Genomic DNA, 20411 nt, shown 5'->3' with positions numbered 1-20411 from the left:
CTCCGTTGCTATATAACGACGCTGCTCCTTCTCCCCTTTTCTCGCAGTGACTCACAGACTACTTAGGCAACATGGAGTCCAGCTGAATCGGTGCCCTAGAGAGGACGGAAGCAGCTGAACTCTCTAGTCAATTTCCGATTTGAACTCGAAGACCCTTACGTTATTTCCGGGGCTGGCTTAAGGTACGCGAAGGAAGAGTACCGCGACTGCGCAGCCGGGGCAAACACGATGAAGTAAGAAACAAGTTGCCCTAGCGGGGAGGAAGAGGCGTTGCTCTCATCGAACTTCCGGTTAGCGCGTGAGAGTTGCGCGTTGCTAGGAAGCTCGTCGGACGGGGCGGGGCGAGGCCAGGCTCGGAGGGGCGGTGTTACGGGTGGGCGGTGGCTAACTCGCGAAGGTTCCAGAGGCGCCGCGTGCTGGAGGCGATCCGCGATCTCACCCAGGGTCAGGTGTGCGCACAGGCTGCGGGCCTTGCGACTAGATCCGGAGCGATCTACTCTCAGGGTGAGCGTGCTCCGTACGGTGTTTCCTGTTCCCTTTCCTGCGCCGCTGCAGCTCGGGTCTTCGGCCTGACCCAACCGACTATGGCTTCAGCATTGGAAGAGGTAAGGGATCGGCCTCATCTCCCTCGCTTATCAAAACTGGTGCTTATTAGTTCCGTTGCAAGTGACTAGCGCCCCACCGCCACCGCTGCCCTACGCCCAGTGCGTTAAGCTGCCCTGCGGCGGCCCGCAGCGCCTTACCCTCGGGCCTCCTTCCCGGAACCCTCCTGGGTCTTCTGGTCCCCGCGCTTTCCCCTTCCTCCACCCTACCCAGCTTGCAGCGGCGCCTGCTGCCTACTCGGCCACTTCGGGCCTCCACGCCTCCGCTACCCCGGGAAAGTTGTCGATCGTCGCCAGTGTCTGGGCTCCGTCTCGGCCCGGGAGGATGAGTAGGGGTGTGTCGCGACTGCAGGTAGTGCTGATTGATGGTGGAGCTGTGAGACCTAGTCACCTTCCCGTTTTTCCCGGCTCTTTCCGTTCCCGTTATATGAACCAGAAGCCATGAGCTTAATTAAAGTAAAGCTGCTTGCCAAAACTGGGTGTCATTCCATAGTCCTTGGTCCCAGTATTTTAATTCTGTCATATTTTCTCTACACAAATGAGTAGCTGTGTTACTTTGGGCAAGTTAATTAGCTTCTCTGAGGCACGGCAGTTTCTATTTCATAGGGCTGTTAAACAGATTAATCTTTCTGAGTGTTTAAAACAGTACTTGGCAAACAGTAATCTACGATATGTTTTATAAATTGGAAAGATAGTTGTAACTAGTGATCGGAAATTTAATAGGAAACAGCCTTTGTGTACCTGTACAGTCTGTAAACTTTGAACATGGGGGACTTAACCATTTTGGACACTTAGGTTGCTTAGCTGCGAGATAGGAATAATAACTTTGGTCTTTTTCTGGCATAACCGTGGTGTATCAATAAGTGAGTGTTATTTACAGTAAAGTGTTGGATGTCTATTAACTAATTCGCTTTCTGGATTTTTTACCCCTCAGTATGAAGAACAAATACTAGGAAATATCAAATTTGTCTTTTTACGTTTAGGAATATGCTTTAACTAAAGAAAAATAGTGTAGTGTGTGTGTGTGCCTAAGTATTGATCTGGTTAACTTGAGTCAAGTTTATCTTCCCTTTTAAAGATAGGCCTCAGGGTCCCATGTGCTGGGATTTTCTCGGGTGACTTTACAGTTATGCATAGGGATAGCACAGTATTCTCTTCAAAGTAGGGGGCTTTGTCAATTTGAGGTACTTAGAAATATACATTTAGGAAGTATTTTGTGTTTGTGTTTTTAATTGAGATAAAATTCACCATTGTAACCATTTTAAAGGCTACAATTGCGTGGTTATTAGTTGCCTTGTACAGCCATCTTAATTCCAGAACATTTTCATCATCCCACAAAGAAACCCATTAAGTACTTATTAGGCAGTCCTGCTTCATCCTCCTCACCTCCCACCCTCTGTCAACTACTAGTCTACTTTCTTTCTCTATAAATTTGCCCATTCTAGGCATTTCACATAAATAGAATCATAGAATATGATCTGAATCATAGAATATAGCTGGCTTCTTTTGCTTTGCATCATGTTTTCAAGATTCATCCATGTTGTAGCATGTGTCACTACTCAATTCTTTTTATAACTGGAGTAATCTATTAATGTGAACATACTACCATTTTTCTTTAACAGTTGAATATTGGAATTGTTTCCACCTTTTGGCTATTGTGAATAACGCCACTGTGAATATTGTGTACAAGTTTTTGTGTGGACATGTGTTTTCAGTTCACTGGGGTACATACCTAGGAGTGAAATTGATTGCTGGTCAAAAGGTTAAACACTACTTTTAACCTTTTGAGGAACTTCCTGCTATCTTCCAAAGCACTGTACCATTTAACATCCCCACCAGAAATATATGTGGGTTATAATTTCTTAGCATCCTGGCTAGCACTTGTTATTTTCTGCTTTTTTTATTAGAGTGATCTTAGAGGGTGTGATTTGCATTTCCCTAATGACTAATGATGTCTTGAGCCTCTTTTCATGTGCTTGTTGGCCATTTATATATCTTTTTTGAAGTAATATCAAATATTCAAGTCCTTTGCCCATTTTGAAATATGAAGTTTAATGCCTTATGGGGAAGAATTTGAAAATATTAAAAGATAAAGCTTGAATGTGTTTATGCTTACCAAAGATTATTACTATGTAGCTCAAAAGGAAGGCAAGGGTGAGACATTTCTGCAAAAGGAAAACAAATGCATGCCACAAAGGCAAGGAAAATTACAAAATAAATTAAGATGTCCAAGATAGAGTAGGAGATAGTATGAAGTTTGTGTGCAAGAAAAGCACCAAAGGGATCATTTTCACTGGTTTCAAGTCTGCAAATAACAGGGAAGAGCTGAAGAACTACCCAAAACAGGCCTGTTGTAAGTCAATGGATACCTTACAAAAGCGTCCTTTACAACCAATATTGACTATAAAGAGGACTGGGAATTCAGCCACATAGGAGGAATCCCTTGCTTAATACTCAGTTCTTTTTTGAGTCTACAAGAAAAAGAATTATTCCAGTCAAAAGCAAAAACTCTTGTTCAGACTTGATACATTTCCTTTCTATATGTGTGTTTTTTGTCGTTGTTGTTTGTTTTTAATTTTGAGATTGTTCACATGCAATACAATCATCCAAAGATCCAAAGTACACAACCAGTTCCCACGGTACCATCGTACGGCTGTGCTTCCCTCACCAAAATTAATTTTTTTTCAATTTTTAGAACATTTTCATTACTCCAGAAAAGAAATAAAGACAAAAAAGAAAATTCAAATCCTCCCATATCCTTAACCAACCCCGCTCCGTTATTTACTCATAGTTTTGGTATAGTACCTTTGTTACTGTTGATGAAAGAATGTTAAAATACTACAAATTGTAGTACATACTTTGCAGTAGGTATATTTTTCTTTATATACTTCTCTATTATTAACTTCTAGTTATATTGTCATACATTGTTCTAGTTCATGAAAGAGATTTCTAATATTTGTACAGTTAATCATGGACATTTTCCAACACAAGATTCACTGTTTTATACAGTCCCATATTTTAACCTCCAACTTTCCTTCTGGTGACATACGTGACCCTAAGCTTCCCCTTTCCACCACGTTCACACACCATTCAGCACTGTTAGTTACTCACAATAACATGCTGCCGTCACCTCTGTCCATTTCCAAACACTGAAGTTCAACCTAATTAAACATTCTGCTCATAATAAGCAACTGCTCCCTATTCTTTAGCCTTGTTCTATATCCTGGTAACTTATATTTCAAGTCTTTGAGTTTACATACTATAATTCATTCACATCAGTGAGACCAACAATATTTATCCTTTTGTGTCTGACTTATTTCACTCATTATAGTGCCCTCAAGTTTTCTTCAACCCGTTTTTTTTTTAAGACAGTTTTGTTCACCTACCATACATTCTGTCCTAAGTAAACGATTGATGATTCCCTGTATAATCACGTATTTATGCATTCACCACCATCACTGCTATCTGTATAAGGACATCTCCATTTCTTCCACAAAGAAGGAGGAAGAGTCAAAGAAGGTAGAGAGGCAAAAAAAAAAAAAAAAGAAAGAAAGAAAGAAAAAAAAAGACACTAAAAAGCAACAAAAGATAGAATTAAACTAAAGTACGATAAAAGAATCAGACAACATCACCAATGCCAAGAGTCCCAACCCCTCCCTTATGTCCTCTTCTTACAGGCATTTAGCTTTGGTATATTGCCTTTGCTACATTAAAAGAAGCATAATACAATGTTTCTGTTAATTATAGTTTCTAGTTTGTATTAATTGTATTTTTTTCCCCAGTAACACCCCATTTTTAACACCTTGCAAGGTTGATATTCATTTGTTCTCCCTCATGTAAAAACATATTTGTATATTTTATCACAGTTGTTGAGCACTCCAGGTTTCACTGAGTTATACAGTCCCAGTCTTTATCTTTCCTTTTTCCTTCTGGTGTCCCACATGCTCCTAACCTTCCTCACAGTCATCTTTGTTCAGTGTGCTTACATTGTTGTGCTTCCATCACCCAAAAGTGTGTTCCAAACCTTTCACTACTGTCTTTTCCTGTCTGTCCATAGTGCTCCCTTTCCTGTACAGCAGGTATCTTGTTCACAAACTCTGTCATTGTCTTTTTACCAGAGAATATTTTAAACTCTCCCTCATATTTGAAGGACAGTTTTGCCAGATATAGGTTTCTTGGTTGGTGGTTTTTCTCTTTCAGTATCTTAAATATATCACACCACTTCCTTCTTGCCTCCATGGTTTCTTCTGAGAAATCCGCACATAGTCTTATCAAGCTTCTTTTGTATGTGATGGATCACTTTTCTCTTGCTGCTTTCAGGATTCTCTCTTTGTCCTTGACATTTAATAATCTGATTATTAAGTGTCTTAGCATAGGTCTGTTCAGATCTATTCTTTTTTGGGGTACGCTGTGCTTCTTGGAGCTGTAATTTTTTTGTCTTTCATAAGAGATGGGAAGTTTTCATTGATTATTTCCTTTATTATTGCTTCTGCCCCCTTTCCCTTCTCCTTCTGGGACACCCATGACACATGCATTCATGTGCTTTGTGTTGTCATTCAATTCCCTGAGACGTTGCTCATATTTTTCCATTCTTTCCCCTATCTGTTCTTTTGTGTGTAGGCTTTCAGGTGTCTTGTTCTCCAGTTCCTCAGTGTTTTCATCTGCCTCTTGAGATCTGCTGTTGTATGTCTCCATTGTGTTTTTCATCTCTTGTGTTGTGTGTTTCATTTCCATAGATTCTGCCAGTTGTTTTTTCAAACTTCTGATTTCTACCTTATGTTTACCCTGTGTTTTCTTTATATCCTTCATCTCTTTTGCCGTATCTTCCCTGAACTAGTTGATTTGGTTTTTGAATTGATTTAGCATATTTCTTTGAAAATCTTTAATTGATTGTTTCATTAAAGTGAAACAATATCTCACCTGTATCTTAATTGAGGTGTAAGTTTGTTCCTTTTACTAGGCCATAACTTCATTTTTCCTAGAGTAATTTGTAGTTTTCTGTTGTCTAGGCATCTGGTTTCCTTGGTTACCCCAATCAGATTTTCCCAGACCAGAAGGGTTCAGGTCTCAGAATGCGGTTATATTCAATTTCGAGTTTCTGTGAGGTTGTATTTTAGAAGAATGACAGACTTTCCTGTGAGGCCTCTAGCCACTGTGCTTTTCCTAACCTGCCAGCAGGTGGCACCTGTCAGTCTGACACTCCCCACTGGTGTGGCCTCTTCAGTTTCTGTTTTGGCTGTTTTCCCCCAAGCTCTGGGGTCTGAGTTCTGAAGGGTAGGCTGGCACTAGAGCTGAGCCCCACCTCCTTCCTCTTAGGGAATATACACCCCCTAGGGAGTTATCTTCTGCATTTGAATTGCTCCTTTGTCTCTCTGACTCTGTTATCTTCACCCGTCTGGGTTAGAGTGCTGCGAACTCAAAATGGCTGAGGCTCTCTCCACTCTCTCCACTGAGCCACTCAGGTTGAGAGAGAGAGAAAAAGGAAAAGAAAGCCCCCTTTCAGAGCCAGTCCACAGCCCCCCAGTTTCGCCCATCGATCAGAGAGAGCATCTGGTTTTCTGGGCTCTCTTTCCCAGGGCACAGGGGTTTTCTGGCTCTTTAAGGTCAGTGGTCTCTAAAAGCCTCTGTCTGCTGTTAGGGGGTTATTCGTGTTTGTAGCTTGTATTTTCAGTCCACATTTGATAATTAAAACCCCAGTTTGAGCTGGGCTGAGCTATATTATAGCTTGCTCCAGGAATGCTGCTTTCTCCTACAGCGAGGACTTGTAGCTCAGCCTGCCATGGGGGTGGGGGATCCTGGCGCAGTTCTGCAGTTTTTACTTACAGATTTTATGCTGTGATCTCAGCCGTTCTACCCAGTCTAGGTTGATGTATAATGTCTGGACAGTCACTGTTGTCCCCCAGCAGTTCCAGATTATTTATTAGTTGTTCCTGGTTGTTAATTAGTTGCTTCAGGGGACTAACTAAATTCCACTCCTCTCTATGCCACCATATTGCCCCTCCCTCTATTTGTTTTTAACTGAATCTACTCTGGGAACAAATATACCCCGTTTTACAGTACATTATTTTTATCATGTTGATATTAGAATCAATGTGAATTTTTGGTAATAAAAGGATTTTGTTCTGTGTTCAAAGGATGGGCTTGCTTTTATTTTTTTTTTTTGTTCTTCTAATATGAGTCATTTTTTCAATGTGTTTGTATGTGGTGGGAGAGTGTGGACAAGAGGCTGAGCACAGTTTAGGCAAAAGAAGGGCCTTTTCATTAAATGAGATAACAAAACACTTGGGATAAAAGAAGATAATAGTTTTTCTGTTAATGTATTTTATATGACTATTAAGAAAAAAAGGCTTTCAAACACAGTTACACTTCTGATTTTAAACATTACTATATTGAGCCTTTTATAGGATCTCAAGGTATGTAAGATTCATGCTGTCAAGTTGCTATTATTGCGCCAAAATGTAGTCTTTTTAAAAAAAAGGAGTTAGTTGCTTATAAAGACTTCAGTTTGCAATATGTCAGAGAATAATTGGAAAAGAAATTAAAGCCCATTTATTTTCTAACAGTGTCTTTAACTCTTGAACTTCATAAATGTTGACTCTATCTCTAGAAAATAGAAATACAGACTTTGATAGGCCATGTATTGTCATGAGAGTAAAACAGGAACAGGGTAACTTTTTCAAAAGGTTAGCTTTCAGTGATCCAAGAGTATTTTGCATTTTGAATTATTGCTTGTTCTTTCCCTCGACTTGTGCAGCCAAGGCTCAGACTTCTGACTGAAGAGTGACCTGAGCTCCAGAACAAGACTGTTAGAAAGAAAGAAAGAAAGTACACCACACACAGAAATTTGCTTTTTGTTTTCCTTTGAAAATTAAGACTTTTTGTGTAGTAATTTGGTGTTTGAGGTAGGAAGATCACTAAGGAACAGTTACAGGAATGTAAAAGGATTACCTCAGTGAAGTTGCCTGTAGTACTTCACCAGTTATCATGTGTTCTTTCATCTTTTTAATTTTAAATTTTAAAAAATTCCTGATATCTGATTACATTAGGGCTGAGTGCTAAAAAGAAATCTACAAACTCTTTTAGTTTTTTTTGTTGTTGTTCTTGTTTTTTGAGATTTCTGTATCTGTGATTACAAATCACAAAGGTATCTTGTAAATACAGTGTTCTAAAACACAGGCAGATAACTGTCTACCAAATTGGAAGTTTTAGGCTTGATTATCTGTTGTTGAAAATTAAGGCTTTCTTTTAAAAAGAAGGAAGCTTGAGTTAATTAAATTTCAGCAGCCTGAAGAGAAGAATCCAAGTTGCAACACAGTCTTAGAAAATTTAAATTAACCTATTCATTCTTAGCTCTTATTTTAGTAAGTTGAAATAAGTGATAAGCACAATATCAGATCATTACCTATTTATCATAGCTAACTCATCTTTTATTTTAACACAGCTACAGAAAGATCTGGAAGAGGTGAAGGTATTGCTGGAAAAAGCCACTAGAAAAAGAGTGCGTGATGCCCTTACAACTGAAAAATGCAAGGTTGAGAAGGAAATCAAGAACAAGATGCAGCAGAAATCACAAGGGAAGGCAGAACCTCTTGAAAATGAAAAGCCAGCAGCTGTAGTTGCTCCCATTACAACAGGATATACAGTGAAAATCAGTAACTATGGTATGACTCATTCCCCTATATCCAATTGTTTCTGCCTGTAAGCAACCTATTCCCCAGTTGTGACCTGCTAACAAATTAATTTTTAAAATAGTTTTGAATGTTTGTTTATAGTGGCTTGGAAGCTGGCCTGTCATTTCTTACTTATAAGGTGCTTTGCTTTTTGAGATGAAAAATAAAAGGATATGTTCTAGAAGCTGTCAGTGTGAAAGCAGTATGACTTAAGTACAAAGAAGATGTGTAGCAACAAGGAAGGAATGTATTCTGATGTTCATTTAGTATATATGAACACAGCTGTTTTTTTGCATTTGGTTTTGTTTCACTTTGTCAAACAACCACCAAAATTAAGAGGACAGGAATCCAGTTGAATACAATAAATAAGTTTGAGCACCTAATATGTGTCATTATTGTGCTTTGACTTGTGGAAACAAAACAATGGCTAAGACTAGTCCCTTCCTGCCCATGGTGCGTTTGGGACCCGGGTATATAACTGATACCTTATACAATGTAATAATACCATTTTCTCTCAATAGAGATTCACTTTTTTGTTTTGGAAGCAGTGTGGCTTGAATCTGAGTGATGAACCCTCATGAGTGCAAGGACAGTCTTATTTTTCTTTGTGTTCACAGTGTCTAGCAAACTGGGTACTTTAAATATTTGCTTATCTAAACTGAATAGAAATTTATAAAGTGTTACAGGAATACCACTGAAGAAGTAATTCCAGTGGAGGTAAGGAATAGTCAGGGAGAATGTTCAGAGTTTGTTTAACAAATGGAAAAGGAAGGGAATAGCATAAGCAAAGGACACAAATAGAGAAATGAAAGGCATGAAGAACTTCTGAGTATTGTGCTAGGGTAGAGGCCAGATAGCAAAGAGCATTGTGCATTGTACTTAAGAGACTTACTGTATACTCAGTTGACTGTAGGAAACTGATGTGAAGGTGTTAGGCTTAGGGAAGGGTGGAGATGACATTTTAATCAGGAACCTAGATTTATGTTTAAGGAGAAAACTCCTGTAACAATCAAGAGGAGGATGGACTGAATGAGAAGACACAAGGTGAAGTTCCACAGAACTCTCCAGACATGTTTCTTGTTTAACACTGAATTTCTTTTCTGTGAGGAACAGTCAGGGAAATAATTACTGATATATAGTACTCTTTTTATGTGAAGTTTGTGTGTTTTTTTGTGTTGATAATTTGTAAACAGTCCGATAATATAGTGAAATAGCATTTAGTAGATATTGATAGGTTAGTCAAATGAGCAGATTTGGGTAAAGAATTGGACTCTGAATTTGTATGCTATCTTGTTCCAGAAAGAAATTGGGGAAGCTAGGATTGCATTTGTTGGACTGCCAGGAGAAACAGAAATGATAAAATTAAACAGAACTGATGTTTAGGTGTCAGTCTTGGTAGAGAATTACCGGTATTTAGGTATAGGTCAAAAAATAATTCCATAAAAAGGGAAAATGAGCTACTCTTAAAGAATGTATCTAACTATCATATTCTTTAGTTTATTCTAAGTAATTAAAAGAACATGGACTTAGAAAAATATATTATATTTATATATATTATATATATTTTTAATTAATCTGAAGGGTTATGGTTAAGTGAAAATATGTATATAAAATTAGATTTATATTTAATGAAATTAAATTAAATGCTTTGAGTTCTTCAAATGTTTCTTCCCATTACAATTTTATTTCATATTAAAATTCCTTACATAAAAAAAAAAAAAAGAACATGGACTTTTGTGTTCAGTAGACCTGGATTTGAATCCGGGTTTTGCCATTTGCTAGATGACTAACTTTAGATTCACTTAACTGCTTTGAGTCTCAGTTTCTCCATCTAGATAATTTTCCAGATCTTTTTTTTCATGTTTTATTACTGAATTTTTATGTATTTATTACCCAGTTTTATTATGAGTCTCATGCATTTGCTGTTCTAGAGAAAATTTCAGAGATTTATTTGTGTCCCATCTTTTTGTTCTTGTTGCTAGGATGGGATCAGTCAGATAAATTTGTCAAAATTTACATTACCTTAACTGGAGTTCATCAGGTCCCCACTGAGAATGTGCAGGTGCATTTCACAGAGAGGTGAGTTTGAGTTCTCATTATAATGGAGAAGAAGACAGTGATCAGATTAATCATTAAAAGTCATAGATTGCCTTAGCATGGGGCTTTTTTCTTTGGGTTTCTGAAATTCTTTGGGTTTCTGAAATTGTGCTTAAATTTAGAATTAATTATTCTTCACACCTACTTTGAAGGGGTGTGTCTTCACCCCTTTGTTATCTGGAATGGACAAATGCAGACCCTGATAGAAAACTGGTAGCTTCTTTTCTGCAAGAACTGTAGAGCAACTTTCGTAGAACCAGAAAGATAATGTATTCATTATTGTGTTATAGGTCATTTGATCTACTGGTGAAGAATCTAAATGGGAAGAATTATTCCATGATTGTGAACAACCTCTTAAAACCCATCTCTGTAGAAGGCAGTTCAAAAAAAGTGAGTTTGCTTTTTTGGTCCTTTTGAAACATCATTAAATTGACCCTGGCTAATTTAGAATTAAGATGAACTAGAATTAACTTGTCCTCTAGAACAAGGATCAGTAAATTGTACCCCACTGCCTGTTTATAAGAATAATGCAGTAAAATCAGGAGCAGAATAAACTTTAAAATAGTTAACATTGAGAAAAATTTTAATGCCAACTCTGCCACTTAATAGTTGTGTGACCTTTGGCAGCTTAATCACTCTGCCTCAGTTTCCTCATTTATGCAATGGGAATAATTTATTTCAATGTTGAAATGAAATACTGTATGTAAAGTGCTTAATTAATGGTAGCTGTTGTTAGATGGCACTATGTGTAAGTTTTGATACAAAAAACAGGGAAGGAAACAGCCTAGAAGGAGTTTGGTAGAAGCTATAAAAACAATGAAACTGTCTTTAAAAAACAATTAATATTTTTCACTAATTCAGACAATCCCTATTTTCTAAGCAGTTTAAATAAATGAGTTTTTAATGCAATTTTACTGAGATATAATCACGTAACATACAATCATTCAAAGTATATAGTCAGTTCACAGTATAGTCATATAGTTGTGCATTCATCACCACAATCAATCCTTGAACATTTTCATTACTCCAAAAAATAAAATTAAAATTAAAATTAAAAAGAACATCCAAAACATCACATTTCCTCCCCCCCATTGTTCATTTACTTTTTTAAAATACAGTTTTATTGAGATATATTCACACACCCTACAGTCATCCACAGTGTACAGTTATTCACAGCACCATCATACATTTGTGCATTCATCACCAGAATCAATTTTTGAACCTTTTCCTTACTCCAAAATAAAACTAAAAGCAAAAAAGAACACTTAAATCTTTCCATCCCCTCCATCCCACCCTATTCTTCATCTCATTTTTGTTCCCATTTTTCAACTCATCTGTCCATACACTGGATAAAGGGAGTGTGAGCCACAAGGTTTTCACAATCACACAGTCACACTGTGCAAGCCACTAGTTACACAATCATCTTCAAGAATCAAGGTCACTGGGTTGCAGTTCAACAGCTGCAGGTATTTCCCTCTAGCCATTCCAACACACTAAAAACTAAAAAGTGATATCTATATAGCGCATAAGAATACCCTCCAGAGTGACCTCTTGACTACTTGAAATCTCTCCGCCACTGGAACCTTATTTTGTTTCATCTCTCTTCTTCCTTTTGGTCAAGAAGATCCTCTCAGTCCCACAGAGCTGGGTCCATGCTCATCCGCAGGAATCATTTCCTGCGTTGCCGGGGGGATTTACACCCCTGGATGTCATGTCCCATATGGGGGGAGGGCAGTGAATTCACCTGCCAAGTGGGCTGCCACATCTAAGCAACAAAGAGGCTCTCTGGGTACAATTACAAGTAGGCTCGGCCTCTCCCTTTCAGCAACTAGCCCCACAAGGGAAAGCCCCCAGATTGAGAGCTCGGCCCACTAAATTGGCAGTCCTCAGTGTTTGTGGGAAAATCAACAATAACCCAGGTGGGGAAGGCCAACATGTCCACATTTCTCCCCAGTTCCTTGGGGGGGCCCTGCAAATACACTTTTACTCTCTGCCCATATTAGTCTGGGATGTGTTGGGATTTCACCCCACCTATATAAACTCACCATATCCCACTTCCCATTCACAGCTCCATGCACCATGGTGTTCAGACAAACTGATAGTACAAGTTACATTATCTAGTCTGCTACAGAAAATATAGATCCTGTACCAAATAAACATCCCCTTCCTTGGTCTCGCACAAAAGTTGTAGTTTTAAAACCCAGTCAGTATTGTCCATTACCCTTGGGCCTGATTTGCCTTAGTCCTAACCAGATCCGCTTTGTTCATATGTCTAATTGAAGTCTGAACTCTTTTTCAGTTCTTTCAGCAGTTGCCATGTTGGGTAATAACTGACATTTATAGCTGTCAAGCTCTATCTCCCAAGTCTTGGGTGTCACACATAAGAGTTCCAGAGACCAACCAGATTATACATAAGAAACTCAGCATCTCAAGATTTAGAGATAACCATTACAACTCAGAAATAGATGTGACTGCTGTAAGAGCTTACAGTCTAGGGACCATTTCCAATAAGCATTCCCCTGATAATCTGTGCTCTAAGATTCAGTTCTCAGAGTTTACACATTATAGTTAGTCCGTAATAGTGAGGCATTATAATGTTTGTCCTCTTATTTCTGGTGTGCTTCACTCAAAATGCTGTACTCAAGGTCCATTCACTTAGTTGCATGTCTCACAGCTTCATTCCTTCTTGTAGCTGCTCAGTATTCTGACGTATGCATACACCCCAGTTAACCATTCTGTTCATCAGATGTCCTCCATCCATTGCTAATCGTGAATACTGCCACCATATACTCCAGTGTGTAAATGTCCATTTGTGTCCCTGCTTTCTGATCATCTAAGTATATATCCCATAAATGAGGTTGCAGGACCTTGTAACACCTACATACCTAGTTTCTAGTGGAACCACCACACTGTCCTCCAGATAGGCTATTCTACTTCCCCAGCAACAGTGAATACATACCTCTCTCTCTCCAAGTTCTCTCCAGCACTTGTGTCCCTCTGTTTATTTTTTTCCCTGCAATTTTGTAGGGATATATTCAAATACTATACAATCATCCACAGTATACAGTTATTTACAATATCATATAGTTGTGCATTTGTCACCACTATTAACACTTACACATAAAGAATTGAAACAAAAGAATTAAAAGGATAAAAGTAAAAATAAAATAAAAGTACAGCGATAAGTTCAGTCAGCAACACCACTACCAAAAGTCCCATACCCCTTCCTTACCCCCCACCCCCCCACAGACATTTAGCTTTGGTATATTGCCTTTGTTAAACTTAATGGGAGCACATTACAATGTTACTGTTAACCCCAGACTCCAGTTGTAGTGATCATATTTTTTTCCCCAACACCATCCCTTTTTCAGCACCTTGCAAGGTTAACATTCATTTTCCCACATGTAAAAACGTTTTTACATTTGTATATTTAATCACCATCACTGACCACTTTAGGTTTCACTAAGTTACACAGTCCCAGTCTTTATCATCCATCCTTCCTTCTGGTATCATATATGCCCCAAGCCCTCCTCTTTCAGCTTTACTCACAGATGTCTTGGGTCAGTGCACCTGTAATACTGTGGCACCATCACACAGTACTGCACTCTCCATTTGTGGATCTACACAGTCAGTACAGTTGAACATTCTATAATCCTTCAGCATCAGATGCCTGATCTCTACCATCTTTTATCTCCTGATAACCTGTGTTCTCAGCTTTAACTCTCAAAGTTTCTTCATTAATGTTAGTCCATATTAGTGAGACCATACAGTATTTGTCCTTTTGTTTCTGGCTAACTTCGTTCAACATAATGTCTTCAAGAATAAATGAGTTTTAATGCATTTGTTGTACAGCTGTGTTCTTTTTTTTAATGTATGTATTTTTATTTCTCTATATTAAAAACCATAAATTGACACCAATAATTGCATTCTAATCCAAAACCACAACACACATTCTGGTTTTCTTCCCTTATGTATATTTAGCTTTCTCCTTTGACAAGTGAGAATCTTGGCTTGCTCTTGTTTTTGTTTTTGTTTTTTAATTTTTTAAGAATTAAAAAAAAAATTTTATTGTGCTAACATATATGTAATATAAATTTCCCATTTTCATCACTTTCAGGTACTCAATTCAGTGGTGCTAATTGCATTCACAATATTGTATGATCATCACCAGTCTCCATTACCAAAACTTTTCCCTCACCCCAAACAAACACACCCTGTATAAGTGAAACCATAACAATATTTCTTCTTTTGTGTCTGGTTTATTTCACTCAACATGTCTTCAAGGTTTATCCATGTTATCCCATGGTTCAGGACTTCAATCCTTTTTATGGCTGAATAATATTCCACTGTATATATGTATATGCCACATTTTATTCATCTAGTTTATCTGTTGATGGGTGTTTGGTTGTTTCTGCTTTTTGGCAATTGTGAATAATGTTGCTGTGAACATTGGCTGTTCTGCCATCTCTGTATATAGTTACATGGCAGCCTAAAGGTAACATTAAAGTATAGTTTATTGATTAGCCATTTCTCACTGCTCCTTCATCCACTAATATCAAAGGAAGGAATACTCAAAAGACTCATTGTTAAGAGTTTTATATTCTAGCTCTTTTCCACTTTCCAAACTCCTCACAGTGCTCCATTCTGCCTTCTGTAATCTGGTTCTTGCCTCTTTCTCACTCTTCTTACTACATTATCCCCAACTTGGATCACTACCATCCAGGTACTCCTTCTTTCTAGTTCTCTGACACACCAAGATCATCTTGTTTTGGATGACTACTTGCTGCACCATCTCCCTGGAAGGCCCTTTCCTCAGATATTAGGTCTCAGCTCAGATTTCACCTCAGAGAGGCCTTCCTGCCCCCAGCCCATATCTTCTTTTTTTCTTCATAGCACTTACTAGTACTTGAAAGTATTCCAGTTTTACCTATTTATGATCTCCCCTCTTCACCCCCTCCCCCCCATAAGTTTTGGGACTCGGGCTTATTCTTCGAAGTATTCCTACCATCTAGGACAGGAACTACACATATAGACGTGATTATTTGAATAAATATTTGAATAAAAATTTGAATATTTATGCCTATCTCCACTGTTTTCCCGCTTTTCTTCCAGGTCAAGACTGATACAGTTCTTATCTTATGTAGAAAGAAAGCAGAAAACACACGGTGGGAATACCTGACTCAGGTTGAAAAAGAATGCAAAGAGAAAGAGTGAGTCTACTTTGATTTCTTTAAGAATTTTAATGTATTCTTAGCTGGGATTATAGATTTTAGGAGTTTGCTTTTTTTTGGATAATAGAGCTGTATAAGCTGTGATTTGACTGTTTACCTCTTGTCATCCACTGACTAAACCTGATTATCTTGTGTATCTCCTTTCAACTGTCGGAAGCTACTTGAAGAGGCATGTGCCCAGTAAGTTGCTTTTTAAAAAGATCTCTGTCGTTGTGGTTGGCTCCTTTCGTGCTGGTTCTTAACCCTGGCAGAGACTACAAGTGGTGCTTCTACACAGATATTGTCCCATTCCCAGAGATTCTTTTTGAATAATTCCAGAGTGCCCTAGAAATCCATGTATATTTTTCAGTTCCACAGGAGTTTCTAACATGTAGTTAAGAGTTTGAATACCACTGGTATAGATACAAAGTAATATTTTTATCCTTCTTAATAATGACTATTGAAAAAAATGTTTTTTTGAAGATACTTCCATTCTAGGTCAAATGTTCCTCTGCTTTAAATTTCCTCCTGCAATGATAATGTACTGCACCGAGTCGGTCATCCACATTTCTCTCCCCTCTGATAGCCAGCATGCATTTGCCATGTGCTTGGCCAGAGCTGGGCATATGGGACTGTCTGTGAAATCAGTTATAAATCTATACTGAATTACTTAGTGCAGGACCCTGTCTTACTCTTATTGTATCCCCAGTGTCCTGTACAGAATCTGGCATTTAACAAATGATGTGATTGAACTAATGGTGAAAGAATAATTAAAGATAATTGGCCCAGTTTGGCCATTCAGTGAACTAAAGGTACTGGTACATTAAAGACTGCTCTGACCTCCAGGCCCAGATCCCTCTATCTCAAGCTTAAGAGGAGGGCTTTTCCAATTAGAAGTGTATGAGCTGGAGTATGTGTCCAGGTGTAATGTACATTTGTGTTTTTCCCTCAATGAAAGTATATTTTTCCCCAAATTCGTTAAGGAGACATTTTTTTAAAAAATTGAAACAATTCATAAAAGTAAATGAGGGAAAAAGGTAAAAATCACCTGATACCCATTTCCTCAAGATAACCCTGTACCATTTGATGACCACTTTCTCATGCGCTGTGGGTCTGTGTTGTTTTATTAAGAGGATTTATGTAAGCTATTTAAATTGTAAACACCTTCACATACTGCTTTGGATAGTTCCCCTTTTCTCTACCCCTCCACTCCCAACCATCGTTAATGACCAGGATTGTATCTTTCCATGCTTTTCTCTGGGCTATATCTTCATACTTATAAGATGATCTGTTAGTATATGAGTTCATTCATATTTATTTCTCCATTATTGTGTGCATTTTCCTTTTAACAGAAAGCCCTCCTATGACACTGAAACAGATCCTAGTGAGGGATTGATGAATGTTCTAAAGAAAATTTATGAAGATGGAGATGATGATATGAAGCGAACCATTAATAAAGCATGGGTGGAATCAAGAGAGAAGCAAGCCAAAGGAGACACAGAATTTTGAGACTTAAAGGTCTTTTTGGGAACTGTGATGTGGAAATAATTGATATTTTCAATAAGGGAATATTGGGGAACTGTACAGATACAGTTTGATAGCTAATTATTTACATAGCCTTCTTGCAAGTAAAGGCAATGAATTCTCCATCTCCTACTGGAGGATTTATTTAAATAAAATGTGCTTGTTAAATACTTCATCCAAAGATGGTTTCCTTAGTACACCTGGTCATTTTGTTTAAGAAAGGGTTAGGTTGCATCCTCACTTAAATTGTTAAAAAGCAAGTCTTGCCTAATAATAAGACCACATTGTGTGTGTTTTTGTTTAGGTAAACAATGAGAACAAAAGTATTTGCTTACTTTTAAGCAGCTCCCACCAATGTAAGACTAAGAGTAAAACCTTAGCTTCTGCATAAAATGCAAATTTGTACCTGTGCTTGAAGATTACAGTAGAGATGTTGGCCCTCATCTATAAGCAGCTTAAGCAGTGCATATACCATGCATTACCTTGCCCTAATACTCCAATCACATATGCTTCTAATTTAAATATATTTATGAATATGGGCTTGAAACTAAATCTTAACTTGACAAGAATAGACAAGACTCTTTGCAAGTACCAGTTAGTAAGTTTTGACATGGATCAACTATTCAAAACTTTATGGATATTGCATAAAGCAAGAATAATTTGAAACTCCATCTATTCCTATGTTCAATAAAGTTGGATTTTTATGCAGAAGAACAGCTTTACTATATGTTTGTCCTGGACTTTGTCAGAAAAAATTAAGGCTAAAATAAACAGTTCTCATTAAAATCAGAAGCAAGAGGAAGATGCATACACTCTCCAATAGTATATTGTACTGGAGGTATTTGCCAGTGCAGTTAGATAAAAGGCAGTTATAGGCATAGAGAGGAGAAATCCCAGAGAATCAACCAAATAACAAAAGAATTCGGTAGAAGTGTCAATTTTAAATTACAGAAACCAATAGCTTATAATATAGGATAGGTGTTACCAGATACTGAAACACAAAGTGCTATAAGCTGTGGTGTTGGTGCATGAGTAAATACCAGTGGAAGAGATTAGAAAAAGACTCAAGTGCATAAGGAATTTGTATAGTACAGTAAAGGTGGGCTTTTAATGATATTGGGATAACTAAAAATAGCTATATGGATAGCCTAAATAGAGCAAGTACTAGAAGACATGGATGGAATTCCATTATAACTTGGTAATGAGGGAAAAACCTACACTCTGAGACTTAAAATCTAAAAGGACTAAAACTAAATATTGATCATCTTAAAAAAAGTTTACATAAAAAAACCCACTGTAACCAAAAAAGACAACAGTGAGAGGATTCCAATAACTTGATAGAAAAATGCACAAAAATTATGAACATTTATAGAAAAAGAAGTGTAAATGACATAAAAACGTTCAACTTGTTTGGAAGAGAAATAGTAAAAATATACCATTTCTCACTTTTCACTGGAAAAAAAAGAAAAAAACTTAAGTTTAGCATGCCAATAGTGTTGAGTGTTGAGACTGTGGGGAAAGAGGCACATTTACACCATTTCCTACTAAAAGGACTGGGTACCCTTGAAAAAAATGAGACAGGAAATGTACAAGGTGAGCAAGGGTTATCTTATGCCAGAAAGCAAGGAAATACCAAATATCCTGTGTCAAGTAAACGGTACAGGAGCCAACTTTGGGGTTCTCATTGGTAGGGAACAATGTGAGCACCAAAGAGCATAATGACTGGAGTGGATAGAGACGCTAAATAAATAAAAAAGGTCACAATGATAATAAAAAATAAATTATTTGTTACCACTAGAAGTTGATATAATACCCAACTCATTTATTTTGAAAATTGATAATCATACATTCATCTTGCCTTTCTTGTAAGAAATCCGTTTTCAGCGAAATAAATTGTTGATAAAGGAAAGTTCCTTACAGAAAAGTTCCCGCTAATAAATGTAGGAAAAATGATGGAATTAGAAAATCACCATTGCAACCCCTAATGAAGTAATAGACCAGGTAAATGATCATCAATGAAATGCTAAAATCATCAGGTTAATTAGGTTAATGAATTTTAAAATGCGGGGATCAGACTGACCTCACCAGAATCTGCTGATTAATCCAAAGCTAAAAACTAAAAGTTGTGTATGTGCCTCCTGGTGTGATGTGATGTGACCCAGTATAGAGCACCATCTACAAGTATTTGTGCTTAAAAAAAACTATACCTGAATCTACTCAAGCTCCTGGATGTCAATACTAGTTTACAGGAGATTTGAGGGACAAAGGCATAAGTTAAAGAACACATGAAGAAGCAAACAGACATTCCACAGGACAGACGTCTTGGTTCCTCCTGTAAATGAATGCTGTAAAGGAAAAATGGAGTGGGAGGGAGGATTTGTGAAACAAAAGTGGTTTTAGAGACATAGCAACCAAAAAAATCAATGGATCATGCTTGCACCCTGATTCAATCCACAAGGTGGGGGAGGGGGAGTCCAATCAGTGATATGCCAGAAATCAGCAGATTTGATTGTTCAAGTTAGGATTTGATGAACACTAGTTATTAGTTGGAATATTAGCTAAAGCATTCCAGTTGGTAAGTTGTCATATAACTTTAGAAAATACAAATCCAAGGTATAGCAAAACAATTCCCTTTCATAACTTCACCTTGCACCTGAGTTTTAGACTGATGAAGTTGCATACTAGATCTTTCCATTGGGATGACTCACAGGCATCGCAGGCATTGCATGACTAAAACCTGAAATCTATCTGGTGTTTCCCCCAAAGCAGTGCTTTTTCCTTATTTTCTGTCTTGGAGTTCTCGACACCATCTGTCTGGTCACCCTCACCAGGAACCCAGAGAGGTATCTTTAACTTTCAGATATAGTCAGTAAGTGTTTCTCGATTTTCTTTTCTAAATGTGCTTTAAAATCTGTCCTCCCTTCTCCTTTGCTAATACCACTACCTTGCCTCAGGCGCTTGTCTTTCTGAACAATGAAGACATCTTCCTAATTGGCTATCATGCTTGTAGCCTTTTCTTCTCATAGCCATCTACCTGATAATGTCACTACTCTGCTTAAAACTCTCCAATAGCTGGTATTAAAGTTAAGTTTTAATTCCTTTATATCTTTTGTGACATCATCCATAATATAGCCCTTTTTGCCCTGAGCTTCCTATTTTGCATACACTGAAGTGACTCATTTTACCACTTAACACCACACACTGATGCCTTTTCTGTGCCTTTGCTTCTGCTGCTCCCTCTGCTAAGAATGTCCGCATCCCTTGCCTCCTGATTTAAGTTTGTGTCATCTCCAAGTATTCTCTCCTGA

The 20411-nt window shown here is 37.8% G+C and overlaps 1 protein-coding gene across 1 annotated transcript; it reads left to right on the top strand.

Moving 5' to 3' along the window:
- Positions 1-367: 367 nt before the first annotated feature.
- LOC119526315 (calcyclin binding protein) lies at positions 368-17825 on the top strand. The gene is made up of 6 exons (XM_037825294.1): positions 368-605; positions 8044-8263; positions 10255-10351; positions 10660-10759; positions 15482-15579; positions 16932-17825. Exons 1-6 carry the CDS (start codon positions 585-587, stop codon positions 17086-17088), a joined length of 693 nt encoding a protein of 230 aa, XP_037681222.1. The 5' UTR covers positions 368-584; the 3' UTR covers positions 17089-17825.
- The last annotated feature ends 2586 nt before the right edge of the window (positions 17826-20411 follow it).

This window comes from Choloepus didactylus, chromosome 2 (assembly GCF_015220235.1).
Source record: "Choloepus didactylus isolate mChoDid1 chromosome 2, mChoDid1.pri, whole genome shotgun sequence".
In the NCBI taxonomy this organism is placed as follows: domain Eukaryota; kingdom Metazoa; phylum Chordata; class Mammalia; order Pilosa; family Megalonychidae; genus Choloepus; species Choloepus didactylus.
The sequence above is the reverse complement of the archived record's forward strand: the minus strand, read 5'-3'. Positions and strand labels throughout refer to the sequence as shown.